Genomic DNA, 10,868 nt, shown 5'->3' with positions numbered 1-10,868 from the left:
GGTTTCTTGAAGTAGCACAAAGGCTGGAGGGCTACAGAATGACACTGAGGTTGGCACAGGAGCTGGAAGAGCAGAGCTGCCCAAGGCACACCATAGCTGTGCACTACTGTTCTGCATGTGCCTCTCCCTGCAGTTTCACAAGAAATAGGAAAGGTCTGAGCACAGCCAAGGGCAACAGCAGCTGATAATGTGGCCAGCTGGCTGCAGCAGCCAGTAATCTCATAGAAGCACAGCAGCTCTTCAGGGGAAGCTAGTGCTAACTGCATGTTTCCTACCTGGTGCTTCAAGGCCAAGCTCTACATCCAAAGGGCATCCTACATAGGGCGCAGGTTGGATCTGTTATAGATCAGCTTTAGCTTGGTTTATTTTGCTGCCACACACAAATCAACGCTTTCCCGGGCAAGGAAAGGGCAACAGGAAGGAAAGTGGTGGGGAAGAAAGGAAGGGCAGCAAATTTCTGACCTTCCTTTGCCACCAAGACCAGCCAATGCTGTGAATACAGCTCTGCTGCAGTTGCGTCTAAAAAGGAAAGGCACAGCCTGTGCCCCCTTTTCCAGCCTTTCTTTTGCAGATTATCTTGAAGCTGTGGCATTTCCCAGGACGTCAGCATGAGCTGAGAACACAGGCAAGAGTAGCAGCTCTAGGAAGAGAAGCCTGGCTCACCACGAAGGGGTTGTTTGGGTGGAGCAAGGGTTGGGCCTCTAGATCAAGTTTGCTTTGCATCACTTCTAATATCAGAATCTTTATATTAGTTGATTGCTTGTTTTTCTGAGCTCTCCTTCCAGGTTTAGCTTCTCCATAAGATTGCACATTAAAAAAAAAAAAAAAAAAAAAAAAAAAGAAAAAGCCTAAGTGATGCTCAGAGTAGGAAGGTTTTACTTTACTGTATAAGCAGATCTGCCTTTACCCTTGGAGAGGTTAATGCCAAGCTTAGTCATGGGAATGGTGTATTTCAGTCAGCAGCAGTTTATTTGTGTCCCTAAATACACGCAGCCTGACCACAGCTAGCATTCCTGAATGAAAGCTGAAGCAGAAGGCAGCAGCTGGCTGCATGTGATGGAAAATGTCAGCATTTGTCTGGCCAAATAGGAGTCCGGATGCCATTGCAACATCAGGTCCTTGTGTTTCTGCAGCCACAGCTGGAGGCTGCTGTGCAGCCCTGGCCTGGGGTCTCACCTGCTCTCATCAGAGTATTACCCCATACTGCAGGTGTTTCTGGGACTGTGTGTTGAGAAAGGCCAATCAGGGCCTCCACTGCACACTCCATTGGCAGCTGTGTCCCCTGCACAGCAGAAACTTCTCAGTTCGGCTCTAAAACAACCTGTCAGCACTGCAGGAATGATCAGGCTTCCTCCTCTCCTCTGCACACTGGCCAGCTTCTCACATCACCCTGCATTTTCACAGCCTGATCATGGATGAGCTTATGAGGAAAAAGTCAGAGCAGGACACGGGTCAGGCAGAAATGAAGCATCACAAATGAGTCAGCCCAAACCCACAGACTCACTGCTCTTCGCCTGCAAGAGTCTGAGAGAAAGCTGAAGCTCGAGCAGGCAAGAACTGGGCTGTAATTTGTGCAGTTAGTAAGACCACGGAGCTGCACTCATCACTGTGGCACAGCCCAACCGTGACCTAACAGCTATTACAAACAAACAGAGCGCCCAGCCCTGTCTGTCTGTTCAATTACAAATCTTCCAAAACAGAACATTTCCCCAAGCTGGTGACTCCAAAACTCAGAAATGGAAACAAACTTCCTCTGGGTTATTGCACATTCCTTCGGTCCTTACTGTTTCTTAAAGGCAGTGCTTGTGTTGCCTCTTGAAAGCCCATACAAACAGCTTTCCACGTCCACTTAAGGGGAAGTGGTTCAGTTATTTTCTTCTGGAATTAGGTTTCAAATAACCGTTCATGAAACTGTTTATGGAAACAAAAATATGAGCTGTCAACTACTGGCCAATAAAGTGACGTTTGATCAGACCAAAGAATGAACGGCAAGACTTCCAGATTCATATATTATAATGCAAATGAGTTTTGTAAATTGTGACCTAGTTCCCATGTTAGAAGCAGTTGGGACCAACAGCAGGAACTATGCTCTGAATGCAAGCAGGGGGGGAAGCAAGGAAATTAACGTTTGTTCTTAATTTGAAATGGATATTTAATCGTGTTCAGGTGCCACAAAAAAGAGGCCCACAGGCTTGTTTGCTGTAATCACTCCGACACAAGAATGTGTGTAGGAGGTAGGAGCAAACGTGGCTTTGTTTTGCTAATTGAAATGTTTCACTGGTGTCAAATGAAGCACCGGAATAGAACTTACTTGCTATGACTGAGCACACAGTGGAGGTTGGTGAGCTGCAGCTTTCCAATCTGATGCTTACAACCTTCACTCCAAGTGTCTTAGATGGCAACTAGCTATTAGACGACAGCAATCACTCAGTTCGGTTGCTGTTTCTTCATCCTGATAAAGTAAAGTAGCTCTTGGATCTTCTTCAGAGTTCTAACTGTGTAAATATCAGACACCTACTTGGTGCAATTCAGCACAGTTAGTTAGTGGGAAATACTGGACCTACAGAACCCTGCTGGTGCTCCAGCAGTGACCACTCCACCCCCACCGGTGGCTGAGGCAGCTGCCTACTGAACCCAACTATGTTAAGTTGTGGATTCAGGTGGGGGAGTAACTTATTGAAAAGCAAGTAAACCTTCAGCTTAAGTATATCTAGAGTTGGTATCGTCAGTGGAAACTATTAGCTATGGAAGGGGTGGGCATTGACTCCCCTGAAAAAATAGAATCTCAGCTCCATCTGGTGGACAAAGCAGTTCACTGCAAAGCATTTGAAGTGAGGAAACCTCATTTCTGCTTCCTCAGGGCCACCGGGTCATTAATTAAAGGAAGGCAGTGAACAAATCCCAGAACCTCTGTTCACTTACTTGAAATGTCTTGGAAACTTCTTGGAAGTTGATTCAAAACATCAGACTACCGCAGGGCAGCTCCTAGGAGCCAATGCATTCACTAAGTTCAGTGGCAAAGGGAAGCCAGGAAAGCCTTTGTCTTCCTGAGATGGAGTTCTCCACGTTAATATAGTATCTAAGAATAATCTTGGACCAACCACAGAAAAACAGAACATATGCAGAGTAAATTCTGATTTTCTCTCCTCAAGAACACATTTATCAGCCCTGTAAGAGGCATCAGGGAAATGCAAAAGGAGGAGGTCATTAACCTCAGCATACCCAGACAGCTAGGAAGTTTTCAGCCACACATTTTTGAAGCCTGACTCCCAGCAGAGCACAAGGTCACAAAGACAAGAAGCATACCAGAGAGCCCTCAAATCCAAGCCTGTTTCTGTTTTTAGACAAGAAGCGAAAAACCTCCATTTGAACTTGAGCATCACCCTGTTCTCTTCATTTGAAAGGCTGGGAAAAAGAGTTAGTTACAATTAAGGCAAAGGAATTCTTACTGGGTATAACTGTATCTATTCTACAGGCTTTTTAAAAAGGGACCCAGTTTTCTCTGTGTTTTACAGCAGCATAGGAACAGCAATGGTTTACAACTGTACCACCATTCATTCATCTGCCTTCTTCACACTTATTTCCTGTTAGCAATGAAAATTCAAGCCAATTTCCACTGTAGGTGGAAATTAAGACAGGTGTATTTAAGACAATTCCATCCCTTCTAATCCCAACCTTTCATACATGGTATTTCAAAGCAACACTTCTTCATAATCCCGAGGTGTGCAAAGTAATCCCCAGAAGTATCCCATAAATACTTTCAGAATAAGTCAACCAACCGAAAGCACGTCTTTGTTTCTCATTAGATCAGTCACCGCTTGCACTCAACAGCACAAAGAATTCTGTCAAAGCAGAAACAGAATCCAGAACAATGTTTACAGACACAAACAGAGCAGACCTGATTTATTTTTATAGCTCCCTGGCTCTGCAAATAAACAGCATTTCACATTGCCACCAAAAAAAAAAAAAAAAAAAAAAAAAAAAAGCCAGATACAATTAAAGGAAACAGGTAGCAAAATCAGCTTATGAAGTAACATGGAACTGGCAGACCTGGGCAATCCCTTGAGTGGGAGGCAAGGAGGCAAGGTCAGTGTCACAGGTGGAGTTAATGAAGAAAGGTAAAACATTGTTCCCTAGTCAGAGGAACTGAAATGTGGGGAGGAGAAACTAGCAATAGCAGCCAGGCACGTATCTTAGGAGTGCTTTCATTCATCATTTTTCAGTAGAGAAAAACTATTCAGACTAACAAATAGACATAAAACTTTGGTCTCATACATCCAAATACTAAAAAAATTACTTAAAAACAATGATGGTGTGTACAGCTGTGTGCAATTAAAAATAATTAAGCCAGTAACAGATTTTTCTTCCAAATGGGCATAACGTTCTACTGGCTGAAATGTCTGTATATTTAAGTGGAAGTCTCACAATGATTGCAGCTCTGTTTTGACTACTGCATCAGCTTTGCTTACTGTCTAGAAAGGTGACCTACATTCAGTCTTATGCATGAACACCGAGCCTGCTTATGTAGCTCTCCCATGCCGCCTTCCTGTACTTCTCTGCTTCTTGAATACGGTCTGAAGCTGATAAGATGCCACGTCCCACAATAATAATGTCTGAGCCTTTCTCACTGATCACTTCCTTGGGGCTTAGGTACTTCTGTCCAAAATTATCACCTGAAACAGATGAAACACATTTTTAAGTTTGTGCAAAACTGTATCTATTGCAAACTTTCAAAGGTGCTGGAACATGTATGTTATTTCACTTCACACCCTACGAATCCATAGCACTGCGCCTCCAACTAAGGAGCCTCTACCTATTACACAGAGCAGATCTGACAGAATTCTCTTTTTCTATGTTCTACCAATTACAATAGATGGAACTGTTATTCAAAGGAACGGTGATTCCAATTACTGAAATAAACATCAGTCTCCTTCAAACAAGCAGAACTCCAAACACTAAAATAGAAGCTGTGATTTCACATTTTGTAAGAATAAAGTAGTGCAGAGAAACACATCTTTCCTACCTGGATAAGTAATGGACAGACTATTTAGTAAGTTAGGACCTCCAATTCATTGATACTGTATCTATATCAGTATAAGTCTTGTTACAGTTAGACTTCAGTATCTAACAATGTTTTCTACCTGCTGAACAGTCATACATCTAAGCTAATGCCCATCTGGAGACATTTCACATGCTTAAGGACCATACTTCATGGTATACACAGACCTCAGCACAAGATCTAACAGAGAAGCTGTGTGGGATGCTGGTTGTCTTTCAGAACTCCCGGGAAAGAGATCAGTGCATCAGAAATACACAAGGCAGCCTTGTGGGAAATGGCAAACACAGGCTCCTTTCTCTAGACATGAGTAACCCAATCCCCTTCAGAAGTCATTTTTTCCACTGAAGCCCAAATCGCTCACTGTATTTACAGACTGACTACTAATATTTCAGGCAAAGTTACCTCCAGCTTGCAGCTGTACTCCTGGAGTTAAGTGAAGAAATTCTGGTTTCTTACTAACTCTAGATCCAGATATGAATCCAAAAACAAAATCAGAGTTGTCTTCAGCCATCTGTACCTAAAAAGAAGCAATAAATTGCATTGAGTGATATATCTAAAATTAAGCTTGCCCACCATTCTGTTTCACAGAATTACAGAATGACCTGGGTTGGAAAGGACCTCAAGGATCATGAAGTCCCAACCCCCTGCCTAGCAGGGCCACCAAACTTCCATATTTACTAGATCAGGTTGCCCAGGGCCCCATCCAACCTGGCCTGGAACACGTCCAAGGACGGGGCATCCACAACCTCCCTGGGCAGCCTGTTCCAGGACCTAACCACTCTCCTAGTAAAGAACTTCCCCCTAACATCCAACCTAAATCTTCCCTCTTTCACCTTAAATCCATTTCCCCTTGTCCTGCTATTATCAGCCCTTTCAAAGAGTTTACTCCCCTCCTGGATATAGGTTCCCTTCAGGTACTTAAAGGCTGCAATGAGGTCACCCCGCAGCCTTCTTTTCTCCAGGCTGAACAAACCCAGCTCCCTCAGCCTGTCTTCATAGGGGAGGTGCTCCAGTCCCCTGATGATCTTCATCACTCTCCTCTGGATCCTTTCCAACAGCTCCATGTCTTTCTTGTACTGAGGGCTCCACACCTGGACACAGTACTCCAGATAGGGCCTCACAAGAGCAGAGTAAAGAGGGAGAATCACTTACCTGTCCCTGCTGGCCACCCCTCTCCTGAAGGAGCCCAGGATACCATTTGCCTTCCTAGCTGCAAGAGCATACTGCTGGCTCATACTAAGTTTCTCATCCATCCGGACCCCCAGGTCCTTCTCTGCTGAGCTGCTCTCAAGGATCACTCCTCCCAGTCTGTACAGATGCCTGGAGTTCTTCCAGCCCAAGTGCAAAACCTTGCACTTTGCCGTGTTGAACCTCATTAGGTTCACCTGGGCCCACCTTTCAAGTCTGTCAAGGTCCCTCTGAATAGTGTCCCTTCCTCCCTCCATATCAACCGCACCACTCAGCTTGGTGTCATCAGCAAACTTGCTGAGGGTGCACTCGATTCCATCATCGAAGTCACTGATAAAGATGTTAAAGAACTCATTCACTACCTCAGCTTTCTCTTCATCTGTTGAAGCCAGTCCTCCTTTTAAATTTACCAAAGAAGGTACACCTGTTTTGACCTGTCTCTTCTAGCCAATGTACCTGTAGAAAATCTTCTTATTGTTTCTAATGAATCTGTGCAGGGCAGGGGTATGAAATACTGGAGCTTGCAAGCTCTTGCTCTGCCAATATAGTCACCCAGCAGTGACTCATTCCTCACTGATAGTGCTGAGCTTGCAGATAGGAATGCAAAAGATACATTTGTTACTAAGTTATGAGTGAAAGTTCATTCAGTGTATTACTTATTACAATGTTACTGCCAATGAAAAAGACCTGGTGTGTTCACTAGAACTCACAGCATGAACTCCAACATCACTAGCCTGCAGATGTAACCTTCAAGTGCCACACAGTCTCCAGAGCTTCCACAGGAAGAAAACTTATCACGTAGCTGGAGAGACTTCTGGATGCGTAGATATCAGTGGCACACAAAACCTCCCCCTGTTAGAGCATTTTACAAGCTGTTAACCTTAACCAATAGTGCCAACTTACCGCAGCTTTTGTGTATTCGCCAGTTGCAAGTGATCCCTGGGAGCTCATCTCAGCAATCAGAAGGCAGCCACGCTGCAGGGGAAGGCCCACTTCCTTCAGTCCTTTCACAACTCCAGAGCCTGGAACCACGTGTGCGTTAACCACATCTGACCAGGATGCTATTTTGAACACACCACCTATGAACACAGATATAAAGTGAAATTAGTCATCAGAAATGCATTAAACAAGAAACGTGACTTAAACAAAACAAGCAGTGCAATAAACCATCCCAATTTTAAAAGGCTTTTTACTACTGAAGCTTAACAGCCCAGTCTTATCAGACAAACCTGATGGCTATGGAATCACAAAGCTATGGTAAGCTACAAATTCTGCTCTCACAGATGCAACAGTATTCAAGCTCATAAGGAGAATAATATCAGAAAAGAGGAAAAAGCACTGGGCAGCTGCAAATGCAGTAACAAAGGAAAGCCACAAGAAGCATGCAAGCATACAATAGCGAGCTGCCTTACAAGCCACACACGCCCTTCTCCAGGCCAACAACCGTTCAGAAGTACTTACTGAGCATAAGCATAGATTCATATAAAGATTTAGGCTTTGGAAAGGACCTCTGGAGGTCGTGCCCCCTCAGCAGGGCTAACTCCAAAACTAGATCACGTTGCTCAGGGCCTCACTCCTAAAGTATTCTCCGAGGTCAGAGGTCCCACAGTCTCTCCTGACAACTTGTTCCAGTGCTGCAGATACACAGACTGGCAGCAAAATTATGGCACATCAAGGCTGACAATAATCACCTTCATACTGATGTTTCACCGTGTTTCCAATGTCTGCAAATTTCCTGTCTTCAAAAAGCAAGAACTCGTGTTGATCTGCGAGTGCTCTCAGCTCCTTTACTACCTCTTGGGTGAAATCATTCAGGATATCGATATGAGTCTTTAGGATACAAATGCTGGGGCCCAGGCTGGCAGCCAACTGCAGCAGTTCTTTGGATTCCGTAACATCCGCAGATAGGCATAAGTTTGTTTGCTTCTTTTCCATGAGCGTGAGAAGCCTGGCTGCAATAGGATGCACCCCGGGCAGCTCAGCACGAGCCCTGAAACTCAGCTCTTTACAGACTCTTTTCACTGGAGTGGGACCATTCTGAGCCCCTGGCTCAAACACATTCCCCTGAATGAAATTCTTCACCTTCTCAACCATCTCCACATCCACTTCTCCCTGCTGCTGGAGAATATCTAACATCCCAGACAACGTACACACCGAGTGCAGGCGAATTCCATTTTCTTCTAACCTGGCCTTCCCCCCTTGCTCCCTGTCCAGCAGCACTACAGCATCTGTGACTTTTAATCCTTCCTTCCGAAGAACTTCAGCAGTTTCCAGTACGCTGGATCCACTCGTTACCACATCTTCAATGATCAAACACGTTTCTCCTGGATTAATGGTGCCTTCTACCAGCCGCTTGGTACCTTGAAAATAAAAGGAAAACACTCTACTAAATAAAGTACAAAAGACCTCAGAATGTAGCCAGTGTATCCAGATTTTAACCTGAGATGTTAACGTAAAGACTGTATTTGTTTCACATATAACCATATGCTGCAGTACAAATGGAACTGGGCTTCAGGCTTATAAGAATTTCATACTCACTATCAATACACAGAGATGATTTATGTAGTTATTACCGATCCCAGATATCACATCCCAGCCGCTGCCTCATAATTCATAGTCTGTTACTTTGCCAAGGGGATAAACCATGCTTCACACGATCCATTACCAAAACCAACACCTTACAAACAGCACATCTTTTAACGCTCTTTAATGAAGCTCACAACTATAAAATGAACCTTCAAAACATCAAAAATACTTCTCCTGTTACTTAAAACGTCTTTTAAACTAGCAAAGTTGCTGAAACTTTTCAACACGCTTGCTGTTTTCCACATGCATTATTCTGTGCTTAATGTGCCTGTTGTTAGAACAGTCTGGAGGAGTAAAGCCCCAAAACACCTTTACCATGACCAACAATAGGCACAAGCCCATGAAAGGCCCCCCAGGGGACAGCAACAAAGGGCTCCCGGCTATCTGAGGAAGCAGGGAGCAGTGGGTGAACATTATGCAGCCTCTGCGGTGCTCAGACCATGACTGCCTCACAAGGATCAGCACAGCTTTGCAATTTGAGACACCAGAAACCTCCTGCCAGGCAGTTCATTGCTGTCACGATCGTCCTTATGTTCTCATGCCTAGTGCACTGACTAACAAAGGAGTAATGAGTTACGTTCAGGTTTAACAAACATCCTGCCTGTCTGAACGATGCTGGGAGAGAGCTCATCACACACACATCCAGCTGCCAGGGTTGGATAATACTATATTCTTTCTCCCTACGAGCACCTCGCCACTGCTTAAACCAAGATCAAGTAAAACTGATCTCTGCTATGTATAGAGCTGACTGCTTCTCACCTGGCCCACTTTGCCCACTGATTATAGGATATAAAAGTATAAGCGGTTGAAAGAAAACAGAAGAATAAGGCTTCCTTTTGGAGTTGATATGCAAAAAGTTGTTTGAGATCAAACATGGCCCCAGCCTTGGCATTATCAGAAACTGCATTAGAAACCTGCTTCTAGAAGAGAGCAGTAACCTACAGCAACGGTGCTAAACGAAAAAAGACACTGTAGGAATAAAGAGGAAGCCTGAACCCTTCACCCCTAGTACAGCAGGAGCCCAGCTGAGGCTGGGGAGCATGGTTGGGTTGGGACATTGTAAGAGTGTATTGGCAGTAACTATACTGGTACTAACAAGAATGGCAATTGCAAGGAAAATGGTGGAAATACAGAAGGTATAAGGAAAAGGGAACTCACCAGAACTGAGGCGATCCTCCCTGGCAAGCGATCTCCAAGAGATGCTGCCTCAGTGAGGGTCAGCCCTTAAATGAGGTCTCAGAGGAGGTGGAGTCGAACTCCACCCCTCCAGGGAGCACAGCTACATAACTTTCACCTGTGCTCCCACAGCTGACTCCACACTTGCCTCAGCTGATTAATCAGTGGTTCACACTGTGATTACCAATCTCCCATACATAAGAGATATGTTTTAGGGGAAAAAGGGCTGCTAATTGAGCTGGAGTGATAACCTGAAACTGCAACAGGTGCACGAAAGGAGACAAGAAGTAACGAGAAATTCATTATTTGCCGGTTTTACCGTAATCTTTTGCTTCTTTCCTCCGTATGAGCATCGGAATCTGATTTTCAGAGCTGATAATTGTGGCCATCGGCAAAGCCGTGTACGGAACGCCGCACACACAGTCATAGCGCAGAGCAGCGCCTTTTGCTGCTTGGAACAGAAGATCAGCAACCTATAAAACACGTATATTCTACGAGTCAGAGCGAACCGAGCGCTGCTCAACAGCACCTCCCTGTATTCCCAAACGCCTCCCCAACCCACGCCCGGCACCGCGACCCCAGGACCCCCCTAATATCCCACAGCACCATGCGGAGCAATGCGGGCCGGGAGGCCAGGCCGCGTAGATCCACGTAGACGGGCGATGCGATGCCGCTCCGCAGCACGAAGTCTCCGAATCGCACGGCCTGAGCCTCCAGCAGCGCCGCCGCCACCGCCGCCATCTTCCCTCCCGCTGCCCGGCGCCTAAAGATGACGGAAGTACCGACACTATTAACCGTCCCCCCGGCTCTCCCAGACCGCGTTCCGGGTACACTTCGTTCCTCCTCCCCCATCACCGCG

The 10,868-nt window shown here is 45.3% G+C and overlaps 1 protein-coding gene across 2 annotated transcripts; it reads right to left on the bottom strand.

The window, feature by feature from the left end:
* Positions 1-3,874: 3,874 nt before the first annotated feature.
* Positions 3,875-10,774, bottom strand: UMPS (uridine monophosphate synthetase). Of its 2 annotated transcripts, none has more exons than XR_014947912.1 (6): positions 10,616-10,774; positions 10,329-10,482; positions 7,709-8,607; positions 7,151-7,326; positions 5,462-5,576; positions 3,875-4,673 (listed from the first exon to the last, which is right to left on the bottom strand). XR_014947912.1 is itself a non-coding variant. In XM_015868647.3 (6 exons), the coding sequence occupies exons 1-6, from the start codon at positions 10,748-10,750 to the stop codon at positions 4,498-4,500; spliced, it is 1,425 nt and encodes a 474-aa protein (XP_015724133.2). In that variant the 5' UTR covers positions 10,751-10,774; the 3' UTR covers positions 3,875-4,497. The 2 variants fall into 2 exon arrangements, 1 of the variants encoding a protein (XP_015724133.2); XM_015868647.3 differs by having other exon boundaries at positions 7,939-8,607.
* Positions 10,775-10,868: the final 94 nt, after the last annotated feature.

Source organism: Coturnix japonica, chromosome 7 (genome assembly GCF_054131305.1).
Source record: "Coturnix japonica strain WE chromosome 7, WE-NBRP24, whole genome shotgun sequence".
Classification (NCBI taxonomy): Eukaryota; Metazoa; Chordata; class Aves; order Galliformes; family Phasianidae; genus Coturnix; species Coturnix japonica.
Note: the sequence above shows the minus strand (reverse complement) of the source record. Positions and strands in the feature narration are given on the sequence as shown.

What these genes read in the sequence shown, in the direction of transcription:
- UMPS (XM_015868647.3), bottom strand. Translation starts at nt 10,750, where the DNA reads ATGGCGGCGGTGGCGGCGGCGCTGCTGGAGGCTCAGGCCGTGCGATTC. An exon ending in GGCCCGCATTGCTCCGCATG is followed by an intron (nt 10,483 to 10,615) that starts GTGCTGTGGGAT and finishes CGTGTTTTATAG; the next exon opens with GTTGCTGATCTTCTGTTCCA. An exon ending in AGTACAGCTGCAAGCTGGAG is followed by an intron (nt 4,674 to 5,461) that starts GTAACTTTGCCT and finishes CATCTGTTTCAG; the next exon opens with GTGATAATTTTGGACAGAAG.